Source organism: Rhinolophus sinicus, chromosome 3, assembly GCF_057876585.1.
Source record: "Rhinolophus sinicus isolate RSI-liver-muscle chromosome 3, RSI-T2T, whole genome shotgun sequence".
In the NCBI taxonomy this organism is placed as follows: Eukaryota; Metazoa; Chordata; class Mammalia; order Chiroptera; family Rhinolophidae; genus Rhinolophus; species Rhinolophus sinicus.
The window spans coordinates 29,485,001-29,511,807 of record NC_142503.1 but is presented as its reverse complement, the minus strand read 5'-3'; the positions used below and the strand labels follow the sequence as shown (position 1 = coordinate 29,511,807).

General features: G+C 34.5%; 1 protein-coding gene across 1 annotated transcript in view; it reads left to right on the top strand.

The window, feature by feature from the left end:
- The window catches only part of FGF10 (fibroblast growth factor 10), an 83,845-nt gene extending 58,620 nt beyond the window's left edge, over positions 1-25,225 (top strand). The window contains exons 2-3 of the mRNA XM_019736248.3: positions 17,783-17,886; positions 20,726-25,225. Coding sequence (XP_019591807.3) covers positions 17,783-17,886; positions 20,726-20,923 — 302 coding nt within the window. The 3' untranslated portion in view covers positions 20,924-25,225. The remainder of the gene's footprint in view (positions 1-17,782; positions 17,887-20,725) is intronic.
- The last annotated feature ends 1,582 nt before the right edge of the window (positions 25,226-26,807 follow it).

The window sequence follows — 26,807 nt, the reverse complement described above, 5'->3', positions numbered from 1 at the left end:
GATGTAAGCAGTTTCTTAAAGAGACTCCCAGTTGTTGAGCAAAGCTCCAAGATGAAAAATGTAGCAAAGCAGAGTCTTTATGGAGTGACCCCAGCAACAAAGAAGCTCCTAAAATATGTGCGAAAAATCTTTAATAAATACCTAATCTTGTTTAATTTCTACCTTGACAAAGAAATTTAAATCTAGCTCCCAAATACATTTTCAGAGTCACTTCCCGTTTACCCATCTTTCCTTTTACTTTTAGCTGTAGTGTATAAATGATGTCATAGGCAGCTGTCATAATTTTACCAGCCATAACTGTTTATAATGAGAGTTACCCACAAGCCAACTTTTAATTATCAAGAATATGAACGCAAAAGACAGTCGCTAAGATTTGGTCCGACTCTGAAGTAAAAGATCTAGATAGGGTTTTATTTTTGTTTATTTATTTTTGTTTTGTTTTTCTATTTTAAAATAAATAGGCAATAATCTTAGCAAAACAAATGATGTCTACTCAAATGAGATAGTGATCCATAATCTAATAGTTAAACAATTTAAATTATAAATTTGATTTTCCTAAGGGATAGACCAGATTATATACTATTTATATGGGGTATGTGTTTTCTACCAAACCAACAGTACAACAATCATAAAGAAAAAACAGTAGCATTTAATAAACTTCACTTTTTAGTATTCACATAAAAAATGTATATGCAGCTATTTTAGGAGAGTAATATTGCCATTTGGACTTACTTTACCTATTTCATCTGATAATATTCCTTCTTTTTCCCCATTATAATAAAAGAACAGCCCTCAATTATTGCCAGTAATATTAGTGGCATATTCATGTTTATATCTCAAATATGCTTTTAATTTTCTGAAGCAGAGGCAAATTGCTGGTGATATCTTAATGTTTTGAGGTAGTTAATGCCAAAAGGTTTGGACCTGATTTTTAACTGAATATTTCCCAGATGTGTGTTAGGGTGAAAGGTGGAACAACTAACAGAAACCAACTTCCTATCCATGTTAGATTTACTTAGGTGAATTTTAAATAAGCATTAATTAGGCAATGAGAACTTATAAGCAGTCAACTTCACAGCTCCCAGAGATAAAAGCATGGGACCTGCGCAATTGTAACATAAATTGTAACATATGTTTAGAACAAGAAGTATCAACTACTACTGTCTCCTTGCACTTTGTTTACAAATGCCAACTTTCTTTCTAGAATTCAATACTTTTGGAAATGCTGAAAAGCTATTTACTGAAGGATTAAATAACTTACAGTTTTTGAATAAGTATCAGATAGATATGGAAGTAGCAGAAATACATGCAAAATATTTAACTCAGGAGGATGAGCTCATACATATAAAAAAGGACGGCTTAAGAATGACAAGAGGAAACTGCTATTTATGTGGCTATCCTAGACAAGCTTTGTACTGGCAGGTACCCCAGGGAAACTACGGCTCTGAAATTCTATGTCTCTGTAGGAAGCCCGCTACCAATTTTATGAAGAGGAATTTGATGCAAATTCACAGTTGTTTGTCCAGATTCAGTAGAGACTAAGGATGTATCAGAACAAGATCTTGCCAATTATCCATTCTTAAGGGTTGGGTGCTTTAGCTTGGCAAGATTTTGCTACCTAAAACGGCTGCTTTTTGTTGGAGACTAGATGGTAATTTTGCAGAACGACTTAGAAGGTCTGAGCCATAAATGTCAAAGCAAAAGTTTCTGATATTGGATAATTTATTTTTCATTTAAATTATCATGTAGATATGGGTTTAGATTGTTTAGATTGGAGGTGTGGATGAAGGAGAAGACAGTGATGTTAAGTTAAAAACTAATGATCAAAATACACCAGCCAAGTGAGAAGAGATCTGCTTCCTCAGACGTAAAGAAAACTTAGAATTGGTCAAGTCAAAAGAGCTGTACCTATTTGCTAACAGCAAGAGCAAAATCTTCATTAGTAATATCAATTCTTCAATTATGTCAGGTTATTCTGGATTGAAATCTACTTGAGATAATTTTCCTTAAATGTTTGTTTTTTTACTTTTTAAAAGTATTTAATATACGTGAGATTGTCAGGTTATGGTGAGGAATAAGGGTAATATACAAAATCTGTTTGAGAAACTATCTTGCAAAGAAAATAACTGGTTATATATTTTTTTCTGCCTATTAATAAATTTGCCAGAAAATTTTGTCTACGGAAAGAGAAGACAAAAGTCAAAAATATCTCTGACTTTTTTTCAATGTTATTACCTTGCATAGTAGTTAGCTAGCAAGGGCAATTGAAAAAAGAAAACTATCAGATTCCAATGAGTAGTACAATCCTCACTCTCCAGAGATGCCAGAATTTTTGGAGGGGTTGAATGAAGGTGAAAGGGAAAAAAAAAAAAAAACCCATGAAAACAATTTTCAAGTATAACCATTTAACAGTAGTGTGCATATCCCTTGAAATTTTGACTGTGAAGACAGCTAAGAAAATGTCTGTGAAGCTCTCTTTTTGGAAATCAAGTTTGTGTAACTGGATAAGACATGTGGCACAAGCCTGTGCAATTAGATCACATAGCCTAGTACCGCAAACATAATTATTAGCGGCTGTTTTTGTCAACGGGCAGGTTAGAGAAACAATAAAAAGAGGAGCTGATGATGATGAAAGAGGAAGGGTGTGAAATGGTTGTACTCTTCCCAGTAGCTTTTAAGTCTCAACATAAAGAAAAGTCTTTGTCATCCTCTCTGGACTTAAAGTGTTGACTTAAAAAGCAAAGAGGGATGAGAAGGCTGTTTCTTGGCTACAGGAATAGATAGGATCTTTCACCATGTCAGAAAGCTGTTAAGCACTCAAGATGAAAACACCCATCAGGGTTTTAGAGTCAACAAACAATTGTTTATATTTGGACATTTGCAACAGACCTCATTACCTCAACATTCTTGACCAAGTTTCTGAAACAAAGATCATCCAGGGTGTGGACTGACGTATTGAACTCAGTGGTTAGAGGATTTTTTTTTCCCATGTTTTAAAACAGGTTCTTATGACTGTACACAGACTATGAAAGGAAAGGAAACAAAGTGGTCCTTGACGTTTATTGTGGTTGAAGCACATGGAATTAAGCTGGAAAAGACTGAACAGAATAATTCTGGATTTAGGCTTGGGATTTCACTTTATTCTTTATATAACATGCAAGTCACAGTGGCGGTTTTATGCTTAGTTCGTTGCTTTCATATAATGTGATTTTCATAGGGTTACATTTGGTAATCAGTCCTCGGAGTACCTATTGAGTTGAAGATACATGCATGAAATAATGTAAGGAATCAGCCTCCAGACTAGAGGTCATGCTGAGGATGGAAGACAAATTGGAGCATGGGGGTGGGGGTGGGGGTGGAGGGTGTGCTCCTCTATATTCCTTGGCTTCTGATTTTACCCAACTGAGTATTCTGGGTTAGGTTGGCACACTCAGATAAACAGGGAATACCTGCCAATGGAGATTAGCTTTCCTTTCCTCTTTCCAAAGGAAAGTAAATTTGCCAAAGTTGGTAAGTTAACTTTGCATATTACTTTCTTCAGATAAACTAATTATTTTTGTTCTATGATTTTATATTGAGTACCTGCCATGGTCTAGGTACTGGTAGTACAGTTGTGGCTCACAGGGAGAAATAGAAATCTGTTTTCAATAAACTAGGGGTAAGTTGAGTCTCTTCCTACCTCCAACCAAATTCACTTTTCTCGTTCTTCAGCATAGTTCTCATTTCTGCCAAATGATCAAAGATCAAACTTTTGAAAGGATGTGAAATCTACACACTGAACATTTCTCCTTGATATGAAAATATAACCAGTTTTTATAACAATGCATAAAGAAATTCAGCTACACTGTAGCTGTAACCTATCCATAAGTAAAAATTGCTTAACAGAATTCTGTTCCTGAGTTCCATTCCCACGGTCTGCCATAGTTTAATCAAACTTTTTAAGTTTTTTAAAGATATGTCTATTTTATTTATTTATGTTTAAGGTTCTTTAATTTTTAAAATGGTTTTTCTAAACAGTTTGTATAAGACAAATGTGCATGTTTCTATTCATCTATTTAATAACAGTGACTATGAAATCTATTCTGTATTATGGGCTTGTTTTTGAGTCTGTTTTGGTAAAATATTGAAACTTCAAATACATCCCCTTCTAAAATTATATTATATTAAATTTGACATCTACTTGGACATCATCTATAAAGACCATTGTATGAAAACAAGTAAACAGTGTTTACTTTGAATCTTATCCAAAAATAATCTACACTGAAATGTTTCAATGTTTGTATTAAATTAAGTTATATTAAAATCACAGGATTTTTTCTGACCTTCTTGAATTAGTAGAGAAGGAAATAGTAAAACCAGAAATGAAATAGTATAAAACTACTGAATGTTGCTCATTCTTCTTTTATAGATGTTTTCATTAGTTTATTAACCTGAGTTGCTAAAAAACCAACCACTTTACCTGGAATTATTTTTGCTATTTTGAAGGCAATTTGACAAATTATTTTCAAATTTTTATGGTCCTTTCTAGCTTCTGTTTTCCTTATACCATACCTATGCATCAAAATTCTAATCATCTTAAATTATTATAAATTGTTATTTTATTACAGTTGAACTTAATTTTTGACATTACTTTACAAGCTAGTCAGAATTGAGTAAGTCAATTCAAGCTCCTTCTTACAATTGATTATATGAATTATCAAATGAGTCTTTCTTTGGAGGGAAATGCTTTCAGATTTTGACCAACAGATGTAAATAGAAACATTTCTTCAAAATGTAAACACTGTTTTATCCAGCTGAACTGAGGTGTACTACAAAGAAGTTTATGATAACTTTTTTAAAAATATTGTTCTTTTTTTCCAAATTTTTAAAGGTTTTAACAATTTTGGATAAAATTTGAATTGAGCAAAATGAGGCATTTGCAATTAGTGTTGTTTGAACATGCATTTTAATGCAAGACATACAAAATCAAATCAATCCAATACTTTTATTTCTCTTGGTGTTTCTTTCCTGTTAACTTTTAGTTTGGGGTTTCCTCTTTATCTCTTTTTCTTGTAATTGGGGTACCAGAAATATCTTATATGCATGAGAATTCAAGTACATAGTAGTTGTAATCTATCACATACTTTTAAAAGCTGAACTTTCAGCTTTTATTCTGAACAGTTTACTAAGCCTTGCACCAAGAACATTTGTCTGAAACACGTATATACAAGGTATGATCACTAAATACAGTGAATGTTTAAATACATAAAAAATTATTACGGTAAAGGACACCTTGACATTAATCCCCCTCAAAATACTCCCGCTCACTTCACACACACTTATCCCATTCTTCTTGCCACTTTCTGAAGCAGTTCTGGGAGTCCTCTTTTGTGAGTGTCTTTACTTCCTCTTCCATCATGGAAATGCTCCATATCACACATCACTTCTGGTATATGGCAATTTCTGTCAAATAAAAACATTACGGTGTGTCCTCATCCACCTTATTCACCGGATCTGACACTGTGCGACTTCTGGTTCTTCCTCAAAGTCAAAATGCCCATGAAAGGTAAATGTTTTGAATCGATTCAGGACATCGAGGCAGCCACGACAGCGCAACTAAAGACATTCACGAAAGAGGACTTCCAGAACTGCTTCAGAAACTGGCAAGAACAATGGGATAAGTGAGTTCAAAGTGAGGGGGAGTATTTTAAGGGGGATTAATGTCAATGTGTCTTTTACTGTAATTAATTTTTCTCAATTTAAACATTCACACCTCATATATTTATATACATTTCTTCATTTATTGCCAGCTTTGTGTTGTGGCAATGAGAGGACATTTCCATGGACTTGAGTCATGAAGAATCACTTCCACTTATTGCCTGGCCAACAAAGGGCAGTCTTCAGGGCCATGATCTTCATGAATATTTTAATTAAACTCCCTGCTTTTCAGTAGAAGGCAGGATTTCTTATTTCATTATCATGAGTTACAGAAACATATAGTTTTATATATGGCAAATTAATCAATGTTTCGCTTTGGCAAATATATAGGTATCTTTGCACCATCAAATAAAAATACACATACTAATAGTAATATTTATATTTCTTTGCAAGTGTTATAATTACCCACTCTCTAAGTAACTGTGGAAATAATATTTGAAAGAGTTAAGAATTATATATTATTCCATACCATGTTGACAGCTTGGCAAAGTTACAATATACATGCTCAAAGTGAGCCTTGAGCTTGCACCTTAAAGCTTCTTCTACATTAAGTATTTTAAACTACTTAGGGCTGATCATGCTTAGCTGATTTATGAACACTTCAATGCATCAAGAGAGTTTTTTTCTTGCCAGAAACTCAACATCAAGATGTGCTCTACTGACATATTTTATTCTTTTCACTACATTGACAAGCAAATATATTCTATATTATATTTAGTTATACTAAAGAAGTTCATAAAAACTCGAATAAATGTGGTAGACCTGTTACAGAAACATCTTTAGAGTAAGTATCTGTATTGACCTGGTGATCATTTAGTGAGATATGGCATGAAGTAATTCCTCTAACCATTTATGTTGGCTTTAAAAGTTTTCTTCCTTAATAAACAAAATGCAGTTTTTGAGCTCAACTAGAATGAATTGTTTCTGTGTAATGAACAAGATAAATTAGCCTATGAAACATTAATTAGGTATAAAATCTTTGCCAGGCTGCCAACAGTTTATAAATGTCTATAGGCGCCTCATGGTATAGTAGAGAGAACATGTACTAACTATTTATTTCAGGCTGTAAGTAATCTTCTAGAGGTGATTGGATAAGTCCCTCAATGTCTCTCGGCATCTACTTGTCATCTATTACAGAAGAGAATCAGAGATGAATCAAATAAACTCTCAATTTTGTCAAACTCGTCTCTGATTCTACAATTTGTTAAAACCTACTTTTTTCTTAAGCCTTAAATGATCTGAATTTTTCTAACTAAATAAATGAGATTAGGTTTTTTCATTTAGTAATTTTACTTGATTCAGAGGCTCTGAAATCTGTGCTTTAAATGAGACTGATCATAAGTTTTGATTGAATATAGACTATTTCTCAAAGTAATTTATAATGACTTAGTTTTTTGTTGTTTGTTTGTTTTTTGGTGTGTGTGGGGAGTATTATAATCAACATGTTTCCCCATGCTTCCTTACCACAATAGATCTAAAAAATTTGGGTAGTTGTTGGCTTTTACTAGAGCATAACACATTTCTAGTATCATTTTGAATTCTCTATAGATGTTTACTGCAGCAATAACATTACAAGTGCTACAGATAATCCTGATGCCTCAGTGAGAAGATACAAGCCACATTAGGATTCTCTCAGGCTTTCCCCCCAAGTGTGAAATGTAGGAGATATAATAAGATTAGGGCCAAAGTAGGGTGTGGCCAGGATGTCCTGGCAAAAAACCCCAAAAACCAGAATTTCTAACTTTCTAGAATTTTTTTGAAGAACTGATTTATTTACGAGAGAGTGGAGCAGGGGGAAAAAAGGGAGAGACAGAGAGAAGGAAAAGCAAAACTAATAAAGAGCTTTATAAAACTTTATACACACATGTATTTTCTGATACAAATGTAAGTTTATCTTTAAAAAAATATTTTTGGTAATTACTCTCTGCCTTGCTCCTGACCTTATTACCATTCAAATAAATTGTGCTGGGCTTTTTTGAGTGTATCCACATCCTCCTTTTTAAACTGTTCTGTTTCGTGCTATTTCTCACCATTTATCCCATTGTAAAACGGTATACGACGTCAATTATCTTGGGTCACAGCAAATGTCTCAAACATGTAAGTATTTCCAGTATTTTTTTCCTAGATTACTGGAAGCTGGGAGGGGGGTAGGGTTCCTATCTTCAAGGGGCATACAAGCTTTTCTAGTTTTTTATTTCATACAAAATGAGCCATACAATTTTTCTCATTTTACAAGTTAATTTAATTTATATCAGTACTTCCTGTGGATAATTCTCAAGAGTTTCAAATAAATTCTCATCCTTAGAAACATAAAATGTATGTCTCATTGTGATTATAGACTGAGAACACAGAAGGTAATATTTGAAACATGGCACTATTGTTATAATATTGATAATTATCTATTTCATGGCATAGTTCAATAAAAGTTAAAAAATATCTCTGCTGGTGAGGAAAAAACAGTTTAGTTTACTAAATTAATTGATCTAGCAGTATCATAAAGAGACACATTAGATAACCATATTAAATAATGATCAACATGGAAGAACTCAGTCACATTTCATTTGCAAAAAAATGCACTAGGATATTAATCTTTAACATACATTAACAATTAATTTACAACTGAGCAATACTGTCAATAGATTAGGTTGTTAGTTGATACTTTTAATACTAGGCCACTGACAATGGTTAAATTACAATACTGGTCAATTAAATATAGCCTTTAAATTGAGATATTCTCCTAGAATTTGCCACTGTGCATGTCGATAAGGCCAAACTAATCACTGCATATGTTCTACAACTTGAAGTACCCAGTGAGAATGTAAAAGGTCATTTTTTGGTCTTAGCATATTGAGGAGGATATATCTTCTTATACAGAGATGATAAAGATATTCTGCAAATGCAGGTCCTGTTTCTGTCTGCAATTCTAAATGAATGTCAAGGATATCTGAAAGAACTGTGACTAATAGAGAAACTAAATAGCTCTATTGCATTATGCTGAACAGGTCACCAGAGTCTAATAGTACAAGGTATACCACACCTAGATTAATGATTAACCTACTTTAGTATCCTCCTTTTAAAGGTGGTGAGGTCATTCTAGAGCAAGCATATGCCTTTAACTCTGGGTGAAGGGTAGAGGATCAAGCGAATCCCTACTCATTTGTAACAATGTCTTGGCCATGAGAGTAACTTTAAGGAGGCCATATAGTTCTTTAATTCCTAGAGTATCAACACAATTAGTCCCATCAGAATGCCTATAAAATACTTAAAGGAGTAGTTGAAGGTGCTTAAGTTTCCTCCAACATTTCCATACTCTTGCTAAGGAGAAGAAAATAAAGATTCTGATAATAATCTTATTGAAAGTCTGACAAATGGGCTATAGACAACAATGAAGTATATTTGTAAATGAATTTCAAATCCACATATCACAGTTATGCAGATGTTGAAAAAGTACCACACCTATTTTTAAAAAGCAAAAGAAAAACCCAGTACTTATTTCCACATTCCCTAAAAATGTTTCTTTGATATTAAGCTGCTACCATTAGTTGTGTATATTCCTGCTTGTGGTTTTTCCTTTCTGCACATGTTTCTGTCAATGCTTTTTTTTAAATATAGCAAAGCCCTGCTCTTTCTCTGAATCACAGTGTATAGAAGACAGTGTGTGGTTCTTGGACCAGCAGAATCATGATTGCCTGGGAAATTGCTAGAAAATCTAATTCTTTGGCACCTTCCAGATAATCCTGATGCATGCTCAAGCTTGAGAACCACTGGTATAAAAGACTGGTTAACTTGCCACCCATTCTGATTCAGCAGACAATAAATGCCTACTCCATATCCATTGTCTGAGATTCTATGCAATCCTGCGAGCTACAGGTAATTAGCTCCAAGGAAACCAAGACTCAGGGAGAATTATTGACTTATCCAAGGTCACACAGCTAGTTAACATGTTGCGTAAGGATCATGAGAATCTTCACGAGGGATTTAAACCCCGCGGTACGCAACGTGTTAAGTAGCAAGCTGAGATGCTGAGACAAGTTTTTCTGCTCCACTTATATCTCTTGCAATTACACCCAAGCTCCTCCATTAATTTCATCACATGAAGTGTGACTTTGCTGTTTCTTTTAAATTTGTGTGTGAGGTTATTATCAGCCTCATTGTGTGTGTGTGTGTGTGTGTGTGTGTGTGTGTGTGTGTGTGTGTTTGAGACAGACAGACAGACAGACATGGGACAGCAGGGTGGAGAGAAATGAGATGGGAAAATAAGTAGGTATTACAAAAATTACTTAGGTACATTTTGACATTCTCTCAAGACAGTTGAGTTAGATGTAGATGTAATTTTTGAAATTGTTGAATCAAGCAACTATTCAGTCCCAAACAGGTTTAAAGCATGTGGGGACCCTTAAGCTAAGAGATACGAACATAGTTCTATCGCTTCTCCACTAGGTGCTTTCCTTTCCCACTCTTCAAAAACTCTTTTTTTTTTTTCCTCTTTGCATTCACCACTTGTGGAATATTTTTCTAGGCACATGCTACCCATGAATTTGGTGAAAGTTTTCTAATTTATAATCTCCATTATATTTTTCAATGTCATGTAATTGTCAAGCAAGCAAACAAACAAAGCAAAACCAGCATCAGATGCTTGTTAAAGATGACAGGCAGATTTTATTCAGACTACTGCAGTAAGGGAGAGAGACTACAGTCTTAACAGAGCTCAATTCCAATTAAGACAAAGGTGACTGAGATTTTTAAGAGAGAACAGACAGGGAACAAAGGGATTATGGGGAAATGAAAAAGGTGGGCAAAAAGAGACTAGAGGTTATATATAAATGAAAAATTAGAGGAGAGAGTAAGTGGAGAATTACCGAATATGGTTTGGCAAGGTGGGTTGGGACAATGTACAATATGCAGTTTGGCAGCATTGAATTTTCTTAAGTAAAGACTCAGCCCAGGGGCTGGAGTCAACTTTAGGGAAACAACCTAGTGCAGATGGAAGCCAGGCTAAAGTTTAGTCAAGTCTCTTAGCACAGTATTCAGGAAGGTTCTTTGAGCTGTGTGGGAGTTCAACAGTTTGCATTAATTTTTTTGAGGCTTTACTTAATTTAGCTCTGTTTCACATTAAAGAGAGGTGTAAATGTTGTTATTTGAAATAATTCTAATTGTTATGATGGAAATTATTTAGATATTGAAAAGTACTACGTATTTTTTTTCTAGACATGATCATATAAACCTAGAATCTATTGGACTTCCCAGATGCAAAGTAGCATTCTACTGTCAAGAACCATGAGTGGAATCATGTTTTCTACAAATTCAAGGCTGTAAATGAACTAAGTACCAGCTGAAAAAATAATTTCTGTATAATTTTTTTCAACTTGGTGTTTATGAAACAAAATTCGACCTCATGAGATCATTTACAAATTGCCTATTATAATTCTTACAACATAGGAAAAATTATTACATTTGTTTTATCATAGACATAAAAGATTAAACTAATATAGTTTGTGCTAGACATAAAGCTAGGTATTTTTGTTTCCTCAGAATTTTAACACATTTGTGATGTCCACTCTCTTGAATGTAACTAAAAACCTATAAAAAAGAGATACTAGGGTTTCTACACAAAACCTCATATCCTGTACTCAGAAAAGAACATCGCAAAAGTTTACTCATATATTTGACTCAATTCTAACAAGATTACATATTGATTTATCATCTTATGTTGGTACTCAGAAGTTCTTGACAGCGTTCTACTTTCACAGCAGAGAAAGTCATCAGAGCTAATGTTGATGACACTGAGTCATCAAGAAAAATAAACATTAAATTTTGATTATAATCTCTATATATGAACAAGGAAATGAGTGAAAGTGAAGATGTAGGTTCCAATTTTTTTTAAATAAATAAAGTCTAAGAGCTGTAACACTTTAGTTACCTAGAAAATTAATCTATAATGAAGTTAACCCTGTTGTGTTGACTAAACCATATGCTTCTCTAAAATATTTTGGAAATTTTAACATCAAGTGTTTGCTAAAACTGGAGAAAAGTATTTACGATAGGTAAAACTGTCATTGCTTTTGCTATTTTGTTATTTTCAATTTTATTTAACAAAGCCTCATGTACTGGAAAGATAATGGGCTTTGGATCCAAACACCAAATCTATACCACAGTATGTGTTCACCAATTTACTTAATTTCTCCAAGGCTCAGTTTCAACATTTAAAGAGCATGATATTTACCTGATATTTTTTGTGAATATTAAATGAGGCATGAAATCATATGACACATGAGAGTCACTCTGAGTTCTTGATTTTTATGCTACAACTGTTTTTAATTAAATTTACCCCAAATGGTGCTTTTCTTAACCAAGGATGTTGCCTTGACTAGGGATCTCACACCCTGGATGGCCTTTCTGATCCATGTTTGAAACCCTTGTTTTTCCATAATTTTAATAGTAAATAGTCACAGAGCCATACATATATTGTTTTTAAAATTTCAAGGAATTTCAGATTTATAATAATTGACCTATAAGTAATAAAAATATACTTATACTTTGTAATGCACTGATTTTTTTCCCTTTGAAGCATAAAGCATTTAGACATTTCCTTTTATCTTCAGTTTTATTTTATTTAGATGTGGAGTTATTAATTTACCTCAAGATTTTATAAATATGACTCTAGTGTCAAAAGGAAAAAAAATCTATATTTAATGAATACCCAGTTTTCCTTTACTCAGCCCGTCATTGGACTGACCACTCATTGATTTATTTATTTAATAAACATATATTTAGCACATATTATGAGCTATGCAATCTAATAAAAATAAGTAAAGACCACTGCAACTGCTGTGGTTCTTTGAGAAAGATACACAAGTAAGGAGATAAGACCCACGGTGATTCTGAAATGAAGACTACACGTTTGGAGCCATGTAGCCCCCACTCCTGGGTATGTTCACATAATCTCTGAGGTATATAGTATAAATGTGACAATGAGCTCAAGGATCTCAGTTAAGTTTTTCTATATTAGAATATAATAGATCTGTTTGGGACACTGACAATTCATGAGAGAGAGATATACAATTTAGAGAGGTTAGGATCTATGTATTAGGTTATACTAATCATGATATATTTCAGCACATGGACTAAAACTGCAAACCAAATAGCATTATAATCTAATTTGAGTTAAAATATTTAGAGAATAGTAACAGACGTGACTGATTCTGAATTCATGAGGCTCTGACATTTATTGAGCTGCTTCCAAGTTTCACAACTAATTTTTTGAAAAGTATATTCCTCACCCGGGAAAGCACCACTGCTTCCCAATGAAACGGAAGCCTTACTTTTACCGAGAAGGTGGCCCCACAAAGTGGAATTCGTGGGGAGAGCCAGCTGTGGCTCAAACATACAATGAGCTCTCTTCTCTCCTCCATGCTTTTCTTTACTCATTTATGTTTCTCTGCCCAGAATATTCCCCTCAACTTTCCAAATTCCCACCTATTAATATCCTACCTGTGAAAGACTCACCTCAAACACCAACATCTTTTTCAGGATGACTTCTTTACTACTTAAGTCAATGACAACCCATTTTCTCTCTCATATAGCACTTAATATATTTTCTTTGAGTTCTAATTACTTTAATTATTAATGGCATTACCCTACCCAGGTTTAAGACTCCTTAAAAGTAAAGACTGTGTTTGTCCCATAATGAAAGCTAACACAAACCCTGCACATTTGTGCTTAATACATTAGCTGAATTAATTTACTCAAGTAATCTCTAGGATTCCTTTATATATTCATATTCTGTTTATCTAAGAGAGACTAATGGGATTTTGTATATGCTTTTACACCTTTTCCCATCTATATCCATTCTATTAAAGTTTTACTTTCTCTTGCTGTGTCCATGAAAAAATATTTAAGGAGAAAGCTACCATCCAGGCCAATAGCTTGTTTATCCTAATATCCCAAAAATAGAAGTAGTCTTGGTCCAACATTATTACTGGGGAGAAAATGGGTCAGGTATTTCTCTTCTGGAGAAGGATGAGAATGATAAACTGGGAAAGACACTTGTGAATGGCCACCTCCTCAGATTAACTACTCAATGATTCATCAAAACATGTCATATCTGTAAGTTAAAAGATGATTTACATGACAATTGTGACTTCTAAGTTATTTCCATTTGGAGTTCATCATTTTGCAAAATCCTCTCCATTACTATAGTGATGATGCATCGTTAGGTAGAAATTATCCATTAATAGGAGCTGATTTATGTCATAATCACTTTTATAATATTGATTATCAAACTTTATTACTTAAGACTTCAAATATAATTCAAAATAAACTTAACAGATTGCTATTATTTAATTAAAGAAATCTGCTAAACGTTGGCTTTTTCTAATATGTTCTTTGAAAAGCTATATATTTTTAGATAAAAGACTCTCAAATTGCCTAAATCTTTACAATCCATACAAGATGGTTGGTAACTTGAGTCTGACTTAACTCCCCAACCTCACTTCTTACAACTTCCTTCCTTGTTCCTGTTACTCCAGTTGGCAAACCAAACTTATATTCTTTTCTGAAAACACCATACTGTTTCACTTTAATGCTTTCACTCATGTCTTCCCACCTTTTCCCTGGATGCTTCTTACTCAACCTACAAAACTCAGTTCAAGTCTCATTTCTAATTGATAGTCTGCCTTGGAACCTCAGCCGATATGAACTGCCTTTATCTTTGCCTCCCTTGTCTTCCATCTTAGCAGTTACTATCACTTGATATGTTTTACTGAAATTCTCTCTTATGTTGCCAACAAGACATAGACTTTACAAGAGGAGAGCTAAAACTTGACTTTATATTTCCATTTCCTAAAAGAGTGCCCTTCTCCTCATAGGTCTTCACATATGTTTGAATTAAACTGTCCAAAAGCCCTTAAATAGGTTTACAATACCACCTGGTATATTCAACTTATACTGGTGTATTACAACTTAATATAAATAATAGAATTTCACTACAAGAATATGTCTTTAAATTTATAAACTATCTAAATTATACAAATGGGAAACATAGAGTTTATGTTTCCTTTTATTGATAATGTAATTTTCAGGTGCCAGTTCCTGTGAGGAACAAATCAGTGCTTTTTTTATAACTTTAATTTTGAGATAATAGTAGATTCACGTAAGTTGTGAGAAATACAGAGAGATCCCAGAAGCCCTTCACTTACTTTCCACTACGAGGCTGTCCTTCAATTAACATTTAATTTTGCATGAAAGTATACACATAATAGAACTATAAGTTATTAATCTAACAACTGTCAAAGAAAATTCTGGTGTCCCTTCCCAAAAATACTTGTATAGGAAAACTTGATCATCCTCACCAAAGAACAGAGAACACTGGAGAGATTCTTTACGAAATTAAGAAGTCCTCCAGACTTGAGCTTCTCAGAAAGTCACTCCTCCCGTTCACAGATATTTATAATAAAGGCAGTCATTGTCCATTACCCATAAGATTATCAAATGATGACTTATTGACACATGATATATCAAAAAAATTATTTTCAGAATTCAAAAGGACCTTTAATCACCTAGGTCTTCCATTTTTCTATTTTGAAGCACATAGAACCTTTTCGAGCTAGTCTTAAATAATTGCAGAGTGGGACAGATGGTTAATAGACTGATGGATTTTTTTGAATATTGAGTTTCTATTTTGTGCCAAGCTGAAAGAAACCCAGGGATTCCGAAGCTAAATATGATCTACCATGTGCAGTGCATTCTTAGAAATAATCAGTCAAGGATTTGGTAATATTTATATCACAATATTTTTCCTTTTCCCAACTTAGTTACTACAGCTTAATCTCACTACTTGTTCACCTTGAAAAAAAAATCTTGGTTTATTCTTTGCTAAGAATTCTCGTTCTTTTTCAATCTAACAATTTCCAGTTACAAAAGCAAACGTAAGGAACACCTTGCAATTTACTGACAGTGTTTATTTGCCTCTTGGGCAGGCAAAGTAAATAGCAGCCTAAACATTTTGCCACAGATTTCTGCCACCTGCCCTGCTCTATGTCTTCTGCTTATGACATAAGTATATTAGATTTCCTTCTCTGAGACTTAGGCATTATCCTCCGTGCCGTGCCTGTTAAAGACCATTATCTTGATAAGTCATTTTGTCAGATGGTTTTCCAACAGGATTCCCTTGTAGGAATAGGAAAGAGTGAGGAGATATGATGCAGAGGCAAAATAGTCAGAGAAGGAGAACAAAATATTCTGAAAGTCAAAGGCTTAAATGTTGAATCCGTCATTACTCACCTATGTCATGTTATCATCTATTGTGTGAGTTATACAATGTCAGTATCCTCCATTTTTTTCATCTGTAATTGAGAATAGTAATACCTCCTTAGAGGACTGTTGTAGGAATTAAAGAAATAAACTATGAGAAAGTACTTTTTACAATATGCAAATACATGTGTATGTGTTCATACCTTGAGAGCAACTACCAGCTTAAAGAAAACAGATGTTAAAATTACAGATACTGTCTCCTTCGCCCTTCGCAATCTTTCCTTGGTTTTAGCTTGCCAATTGAGATCTATCTCACTCTATTAATGAGAGGATGGGCTGTGTTAGGTAGGCGGCTTCCTACAGGGTACATGGACAGAATGGTCCTTGGCATGTAGTTCTGGCACAAGTCTCTCTGGTTATGTCGACTTTGCAATGGGGAAATTTAAGCATTTCTATTAATCTCCACATGGCATCACCTTGTGAAGGAAAGGGAGGTGTTCATGTCTTGAGAACAAGACACTTTTTTCCAATAGGAAGAGTACACACAATTTGTCAACCACATTTAGGATGATACTTCTTTGGATGACAGGTAATATATGCTAAATGATAACATATAATCAACTTTGAGATCTTATGGGCTAAACCAATGGGAATTGGTGTGTCCTGTTCAGGATTATACAGCTTGGTAAAGAAGTTCCAAAATCTAAAACTTGGAGCAAAACTTCCTTTTAATAATAATTAAGGAGTCACTATGCTCTAAGCAACTTCTAATTATTTTATGTGTATATCTGATTTTAATCTTCACAACACGACTATGAGGGAGGTACTATTATGTGGCCCATTTTACAAATGCAATTGAGACATAGGCAATTGAGTGACTTCTGCTGTGGTCATTCACCAATAAATGCAGAGCCGGGATTCAAACCCGGACACTCTGGGTCCAGAGGCCTTTGATAATCACAACACTTCTTCTCTACCCTGAGAAAGCTTTTCCCAAGAGTTACAAGATAAGAAGTAGTTAGTATCCAAGGTCTTCTTAACCTAAACTAGGTGGGAATTTTGAGTAGAGTATCAAATGCCTTTCCTCTAGCTACCTATAAACTTTTCAGAGAAAATTATCTCTAGATGCATCAACTGAAACTTGTGTATGAGGGGGAAAGTTCTCTTGTGTATCAGTTACTAACTCCCTCAGTTTTCTCTTCTGTCTAGAAAAGAAAAAAAAAGCTTTAAAAAATGTTGATGGATTTTATCCTAACCCAGAGTAACTGATAAGACAATGTGGATGTGGGATTAGTCTCTCTGACTCTCAAAATGTCAACGCATTTGCCAAAAATGAATTTATCAGTTAAATGTAGCCAAAAGATTGAGTTTATCTAAGTGTCCTACAAAGAAATAGTTTACCACTGTTTTTACACATTGAGGTAAATCTGACATATTATTGACATATGCTATAAATTTAATTTAATACCATAGTACAGATGTGTGCCCTGATAAGTTTTTGTGAAATCTAGACTAAGATGAGTAGACTTGTTTCAATATTTATGGGGTTGAAAATGCAGGGTTAGCAAAGGAAGCATTTTAATTGAAACAGTATTTTCCCTATATGCTTAGAGTAAAATTCAGGGGAATTTTTTTAAAGACTTACTATTTGTTTCTATACAATTTCTGGGTTTTTAGGCACATTGAAAGAAGTTGGGATTTTTTTCCAATTTCTTTAATGTTTTGACTTTAGGACCATCAAAAATAAACTCAGGAATTGTTCCTGACTTTTCTTTCTTTCAACTAAATTTATGTGACTCGGTAAGTGCAGCCTTTTTTAATTGTTATGTTTTAGGTATCCTGGAGATAACTTCAGTGGAAATCGGAGTTGTTGCTGTCAAAGCCATTAACAGCAACTATTATTTAGCCATGAACAAGAAGGGGAAGCTCTACGGCTCAGTAAGTATTCTGTTTTTATTTTCAAAAGTCACTGCAATAAATTACTACCACAGTTTTGGGATGTTTCCACCAGACATTGAATAGCTTTGTTATCGTTCCATTGCTAGTAAATAGAGCCATCGTGGGCTGGTCACCAGAGTTGCAAGGACTGACAGGGCAGCTCTTACAACTCTATAATCTCTTCTGTTGTTCACCCATTAGTCTACCACACAGGCTGTTGCTGGCATTCATCAGTCACTGTTCTGAATTGCTAACGGGTCAGACTCTCATGGAAGCATCTGGTCAAATTGGCATGGGCACTGCAGACAACTTAGAGAAGAATTATTGAAAACAAAGATCCTGAATTGAGTAGAAAACCATATAGTGTACGCATATTACAGCTGAAGATAAAACAGGGACTTGGGTGTTTTGTATCCTGTTAAAATCTGAAATGGGGAGACATATCCAGAAATTCATCATTTTGTGTGCCACTCAGTCAACTCCAGACTTTATTTACCTAGACAATAGTGATTAATTCAGTTATGGAGCTGGTATCCAGCCAGTGCTTTGGGTACCTACTCCCTGTGTTCCATAGCAAGTATTAAGAAATGTCACTTTAAAATGTGTAAATAAACTTATTTTGTTGATTAATATAAGGATGATTACAGTGCCAGCAGCCCTCAAACTTAAGGATGTGGCAGAATCACTGGATTTATTAAAATATACTCCCATATTTTCTGGTTCAGTAAGTCTGTGGTAGGGGCTAAGAATTTTCTCTTTTGAGAGGGTCCGAGGTGTTCCTAATTCTACTGGTTTGGTAACAATTTGAGAATCATTGGAACTTGGATCCATCACTGGTCTGGATATAGAATAGCTTTGTATTTTATTCATATCGGGTCCATTTATAATTGGAGAGTCAAACGTACTTTCACGTGGTCCCTTTGGCTAGGGTAAATGCATTTTGGGTTGAGATGGTCAGAGGAATTTTAGTTAAAATTTTCTAATATACATTGTTCTAATAATGAGCCTAAAATAGACTATTCTCTTCTTATTTAAAAAGTGGTTCCATTTAGGGGTTCTCAGCACGATTACTCTTGAGGCATTATTTTCCTTTTCCTTTTCAATGAACACAACCATGTCCATCCTTAATCTACTATATCAGAATCACTGGGTAAGAGATCAGGTATACATTCTTTGAAGAGCTACTGATGCATACACACAGTCAAAACCAACGCTTTAAAGTAAAGCCAGCTAATATGAATTTAAATTGAGGGAGAAAATGTAAAAAATTTAATTGTAATAACAGATTGAATAATTTTTAACTGATAAAGTATACTTCTTTAAAAAGGTAACATCAAAGAGAAATGGATACCTCTCAAATTAACTGTGTCATAAAAATATTTAATACTTTTCCTCCAATTCCTCCACACTTATTTCTATCCCAACATTGCTCATGTACGATGCCTATGCCTCCTGAGGTCTAAGGTCTGTAAATTATTTCATTCTATCTCTAGAGCTAAAGTAGATACTCAGTTGGCTTCTATCATATCACCCCATTTCAACGATCTGCAATGACTTACCAGATATTTCTCTTATTAATGTGTTTGTTGTTGACTGTCTTCTCCTGACAGTTGTGAACTTCAAGAGGGGAGGTTCTGCTAGTCCTCCACTATTTTCTCAGTGCTTAGAACCATACAATCCAGAGTTCTGCATGGCATAAACCTAACTACCTCTCCAATTAGCTCAGCTCATTACAGCCTATGCTTTCCACTTCCAGCCTGTCTCAGAGAGAAACCCATTCTCTAACCACAGTGCACTGTTTTATGATTTTGCATTACCATCAGGAAAAGTGAAAAACTGTAACTTGTTGAAATTAAGTGAAAAATCTACTCAAATTGAATGTCCTGCTCAGGATGGAATAGGACTAGAAACTTTGCATCTAAAGGGTATAACATCAAAATTCATAAGTACACACCTAATATAATTCTGTATATCAGGTGACAACTCTTACAATTCCTATCTTTATTTTTTTCAAGTAATTTCCAATGATTTCATAAGCCTTCTTGAAAATATCAATTATGCACTCAGAGTGATTCAAAACTAGGACATGGATCGCCTTGCTTTGTGAATTACCATATCAAAGAAATTATAAACATGGTGACTAGTATTGCCTATATTGTATAAGCCTGATGGCTTTGATCTTGGGAAACTCCACTCTATAGCCATAGAGCTTTGGCTTTGTTTCAAGTGACCATGTGTTTTTAAGGGGATCTTTTAGGACAAAGGATTGATGTCTCATTCATTCCATAAATCCCGGATCTCACTCTGGAGTTAATAATGAAGAGGAGGTACCTCACTAATCTGTGGACTCTGGCTTCAGAAATGTCCCATTTCCCTCATATCCAAACTAAAGCAGTTAAGAATCCAAAGAGTGGGGCTCACCATTTTTCTATAACTCTATTTTTCCCATGAGACAGCCTAGTCATTACTCTGAAAAAAGGATTATAACGCTATTCTCTATCATTGACTCATCACAAATATTGTTAGTGGAATGTTTGCTTCTTGATAATCATTCTAGGCTCTTAAACTGTGTCATGGTCAAGGCACACCCGCTTTTTAAAAGGGCCCCAATATGTGGTTATGATGATCAATTAAAATGAGCCATATGCCTTCAAACAGAATCTGTTTTGTGGTTATGAGTTTTACTCTTCTGTTGTTGAGACTGTGTATTACGTGCACAACTTATGTACAAGTGTCAAAAACAAACAAACCCTTGAACTGGAGTTCTGTGGATGGTTTGTGTCCAATGGAATCAAGTAGTATTATCATAAAAATAAAAGACTTTGGGTTTTTGTTGCAGAAAGAATTTAACAATGACTGCAAGCTGAAGGAGAGGATAGAGGAAAATGGATACAACACCTACGCATCCTTTAACTGGCAGCACAACGGGAGACAAATGTATGTGGCACTGAATGGAAAAGGAGCTCCCAGGAGAGGACAGAAAACACGAAGGAAAAACACCTCAGCTCATTTTCTTCCAATGGTGGTACACTCATAGAGGAAGGCAGTGTTTGTGGGTGCAGTAGAACCAAAGGCTCTTTTGCCAGGAATAGTGGGTGTTCTTCATGAAGACAGTAACTCAAAAGACAAAGACGCATTGCAGATGTCTGCTTGCTTGAAAGAAAGGAAGTCTTTGAAGGTTGTTGTACTCACTGCTGACATATGATGCTCTTTTAATTAGTTCGGTGTTATGCCTTATAATCGAGATACAGGCAGATCAAATGGGATGGAAGTTATTCCTAAGTGAACAACATTGTGGCTGGGTTTTTGGTTAAGGTTTTGTTTATGTTTTTGTTTTTTAACTTCTGAAATAGAACTTAAAGGACACGGAACAATCTGTTGAATGATCTTCAGAAAAGTTATTTATGGAATACGAACTCATATCAAAGACTTTCATTGCTCATTCAAGCCTAATGATTCAATGAGCAGTAAGACACGCAAGCATTTACTGGAAAGCACTTGGGTCATATTATATGCACAACCAAAGGAACTCTGGGCGTGGCATCATGGAAGCATTGGATAGGATTAAAAAATATAAACACATTAGTGTAAAACTGTTCTAACAAAACAAATAGTATGATATGCTTGTGCATTCTGCCTTCATCCCTTTCTATTTCTAAGTTATTTATTTAATAGGATGTTAAATATCTTTTGGGGTTTTAAAGAGTATCCTCAGCAGCTGCCCTCTGATTTACCTTTTCTTTTTCTTCAGCACACCACATGCATGTTCATGACAAAGTGTTTTTAAAACTTGGCAAACACATCAAGAATAGGAGATGCAATGGGGGAAGCAGTGTGAGTGCCTATGTACTATCAGTGGACTTTAATTTACACTTCTGCAATAAGAACCATCAACAATAAATATGACAGTGCGTGGCATGGCTTGAGTGAGAGATGTCTGCCATCATTTAAAAGCATGTATCACTGCTAAGGCTTCCTTTCCTAAGAAATAGACCAGAAGGCTAAATTCTTCTCTTCCAATACATCAATGGGTCCCTAAGAATATACTAAAAGAAGGAAAATTAATTGTTAAACGCATTTTAGTAGCCTAGCCTCATTATTTACTAACAATTTTCTGCCATATGTCACAGTGATAAGTGATAAAGAGGCTGCCTGCAAACAGAAGAACCCTTTATAAGTCCCAAATAGTGCATCTCCCCCAAAGAAACTGTCAAGGAATTCGAGACGAAGTACAACTTTCCCAGGGGCTTAATCTGAGAAAATATATCCTGGTATATGTGTAACCATATACTGAAACCTGTTCAAGCTGTATGATCTAGTCTTTACAAAACCAAATAAAACGTATTCTCTGTAAATTTAAAGAGCTTTGGGAGGTTCCATAATATAACCATATCAAAATTCAGTTTGTTAGAGCAGGTACAGGGAATAGTACATAAGAGTCCGCATCACCTTGTATTCCACTAAATAAATGCATAAGCCTTATTTGCAGTGTCTGTAGTGAAGTTAAAAATGTAGAAAAATACTTTGTTCTAAATACTTCAAGTGATAACTATAAGAGTATGTTGAGGCTGCAGTTTTATCTTCATATTTCTTGTTTTGGAAAAGTCTGGTTATTGTTGGGACACAGTATTTGGTTCAAGGAAAAGACTCACTAAATGTGTCCTTTTACTAAAGTTTAACCTCTATAAAGTCTGGTGTTCTGTGATCTTCTCTTATAACTTAATTGTGTCAATGCTTAACCAGCACTTTCAGTTAATATATTATTTAAGAATTAGCTTTATTAAGAAACTTTCCCATAACGTGATATTTTTCTCATTCCTTAAAAAAGTTGGGATTTCAAAACAAAATGCATTTGAGACAGTGTTTTTGGCTTATGGTTAAGGTCGCATTTCATGGGTCTTGGCTTCCAACTTGCCTTGTGACAAATGGGATACTAAAAATGTTTAATTTTTGTGGTTGGAATCTGTATGTTAAAATTTAATTGGTAACCAAGTCTGAGAGCTACACTGCAATGCATTCCTATCAGAACTAGATTATCGTTGTTCTTTGATTTTAAAATAATAATTGCACCTGACACATGAACATGGACCACCCACAACCAAAATTAAATATTTGATGAGACAAATATAGTATTAGATGACCACAGTAAAAACACATAAGGTACAAACTGGATTCATATTTCACATAGCCATTTAGATTACCAAAGAGACTACGTGTAAACAGTCATCATTACAGTACTCAAAACACTAAAACAGCTTCTAGCAAAATGTATCAAAGCTTGCAGAAGCCAAAAATAGAAAACATCTCCCTCACCTCTCCCTACTCCACACACACAAACACACACGCCCTCAACAGAGATACAGAAACAGTTTGGAAAGGAGTAATGAGATTCTCCTGCATTTAAAAATGGCATCTTTGCTTGATACTGAGAGAGAATTCTGGTCCCCTTTGCAGCTGGATTGTGCTACTGAAGGAAAAGCAGTTCCAGCCCTGAATAATGTATATTTTTTAAAAAATGTCATCACAATTTTGGGAGCTCTGCCTCTGTGGGAATTTTAACTCCCCGCCACTATGTCAAGGTACATAGCCACAAATGTGTGTCCATCTGCGTGCTGATTCTGAGGAGATTCCTCATAAAGATATAGAATCCCTTCCTCCTCCTACCTCCCAAAAGGCTGAACAGTGTATAGCATGTTACATTTAAATAAATTAATAAAAAATTTTGGAAAATAAAATAAAAATATTGTCCTAGTTTGTTTTAGCCTAAAACTATACCTGGCAATAAAGAGAGAAGCTCAAGTGTTGTGTGCTTGGCAGGATGTGGTTAAATGCCCCACAGCTCCAAACAACAACAAAACAACAGGAAAAAAAATCACTCAAACATTTGTAAGGTTTATTTAATGTTTTACATGTGTGAGTCAGCTATCCTTACTCTAATAACAACCAAATGCTTTCGATTTTCCCTAAGTATTCAGGTCCACCTAGTTTATACAGTGGATAAAGAAGGATGAATTGAAAACAAGGCGGCTTATGAAACAATGAAATTTGGGGAGGAAATCCAGGAGGCTACAAAATGTGATTTCAAGGGGACAGAGTAGGCCAATAAATTTGATTTGAAAAGTAGAGAGAAAAAAATACATAGTAAGTTGGGTCCAGGGCCCAAGCAAGCTTCTGGAGACTATTTAAATAGAACAACATCCATGCTGCCCATGTCTAATAATTTTGATGCTGTTAATTCAGGTTTTATGATTATTTGCAAAAGTAAAATTTACCTTTTCCTTATCAGTGAAATCCAAACTTTGTTTAAATAATAGCAAGCCATGAAATATTTAAGAGAAGCTACCTAGTGCATTAGAAGTAACACATTTAAATGCAAACACATACCATACTGATTAAGAATTCTTGTCTCTTTCATTAGACAGGACTTAGGCTACTTAAACAGTAAGGAAAAAAGAGGGATATTTTAGAAGGATACTGGAAAGAAAAGGGCAACTCTGAGTTCCACCAGAACTGGAACATGAAGCAACTAAGATCTGTTTCCTCTCAGGCACTCATTTCCTCTTATCTTTGATTGGCTTTATTTGCTTGGCTGCTGCTTATGTTCAATTTACTTCTTTCAAACTCCAAAACCCAAAACCTTTTTCTCAAGATTCTAAAATGGAAACATCCTAGGTATGACGCCTCCTAGCCAAGTGTGAAAAACATAACCTCTGAGAGCTATGGGTATGACAAGGGATATGGGTATTGTGATTGACCAAGCTTCAGCCATGTGACTAGAGTGACAAGGTATGGATTCTGGCAGCCTACACAATCAGAGCTAAGGGAAAACCTTGCACCAAGCAAAGTTCAGGGCTGAGCAGTGCAAAAACAAAACAGTTCTTAGCTATATCCATTTAAATGAGACTACTGACTTAAGCATACACCTTTTAATCTTGCATTTTTCATTAATTCGAATTAGCCTTCACCTATTTATTCAAACCAGAGAGGTCAGAAGATTTTTCTTTCACACATTTTTTTTAAAAGGGAAAGATTGTATTTGTTTTGCTTTGTTTTAAGGCCAAGAGTAGGGCCCTGAATATAGCCGGGCTCACTGTAATTCTACAAACGTTATAGAATGATCATTGAGATGCATGCAAGTTTTCATTGAATAAAGAGGTGGTCCTCCTACTAAATATAAATCTATATCACAACATAACATTATAAGTATTTCTTTAAGTTTATCCCAAGAGTATGTACTAGTAATTTCAAGTATATCAACATGTAGAATAAATTCTGAAATTCAAATGCCATTTGTTTTTTTAAAAATTGTAAAATAAAAAAGAAAAAAACCTGCTTTATATCTTTTGCTATGGCTGTGTACATTCAATATCAGACAAAAGAAAACTGTGTAACTTCCACTTCTCTTTTCTTTTGCTGATTAGAAAATAAAGCACAAAATGCACTTACAAGTGAATAATCTGAAACACCTTTACAAACACCACATATTAGTTAAAATGGAATAACCATGATCTGACTAATGAGATCAGAGGAATTGATCTCATTCCTAATTAGCTGATAATGAACATTTCCATGTGGTTGCTCCATGATAGCAGCTAAGGACAATCCCATACTCAAAGAGAAAAGCCATATGCCAACCATATATTCATGTGGCATGTATTAGCTTATGTATTTTTATTATTCTCCACAAAAGAGTCTATGTTCATTTTTTAATATAGGCCACTGCATCCTCTAGAGATGAGCACAGCAAATGAAGAATCAAAACATTCCATGTTCCTCATTACAACTGTAAATTGAACATATGCCTTCGTACAACTTAGGCAGTGACCGCAGCTGCAGAATAACCAAGTAGCACAAGGCCTTAACTCTCCTAAAGTTTGGTTTTAATTACCTTAGACATGTCTTAAATGCCTTAATAATCTTACAGTTTTCTAAATTATTTAGTTATCATTTCTGTGGTCAATGTAAGCTGCTGACAATGCAAATATTCTCAGAGAGGTCTTTCAAGGAGAGTAAATTAAAATCAGTGATTCATGAAGTACCACCATGTTTTCCCGAAAATAAGACCGGGTCTTATTTTAAGTTTTGCTTCAAAAGACGCATTAAGGGCCTATGATCAGGGGATGTCATCTGGAAAATCATGCTAGGGTTTATTTTCCGGTTAGGTCTTATTTTCAGGCAAACACAGTATAAATAAAAAAAAAAAGATTGTTTTTTACGGTTACAGGAAGCATTCAGGTTAGGGGTCACTTATCAATTCAACATTAAAAATACTTTAACATCTGGTATTTAAACACCAGATTTTTCGATAGCCGTTTTTTTTCAGTGATATGATCAATATGTGCAGACATCAATGGTATTAGGTTGGTGCAAAAGTAATTGCGGTTTTGCAATTATTTTTAACCTTTTAACCATAATAACCTTTTTTTTATTATTAGTTTCAGGTGTACAAAACAATGTAATAGACATTTATCATTTATACCCCTACCCCATCTACAACCCCTGACATCGCACACAGCCATTGCATTTTCACTGCCTCTATTCCTAATGCTGAATTCCACTTCTTGTAACTATATATATTACAAGAAGTTTATATATATATATAAGTTTATAAAAATTGTGGTTGGCATTCATTATTGTTCAGCTTCAGCTTCAGGTGTACAGCGCAGTGATCAGGCATCTACATCATCCCTGAGGTGGTCTCCCTAATGGGACAAGTGTCCATCGGATACCCTACAAAATCTTTACAACTAAATTATTAATTACATTCCCCAAATTGACTTTCGTATCCCCGTGACAATCTTGAAACCACAATAACTTTTGCACCAACCTATATTTAAGGTAATATCTGTAAAAATGATGTAAGAAAATATATTTTTGGTAACTTTTCTAAGAGAAATACAAAAAAGAAACATTGAAAAATG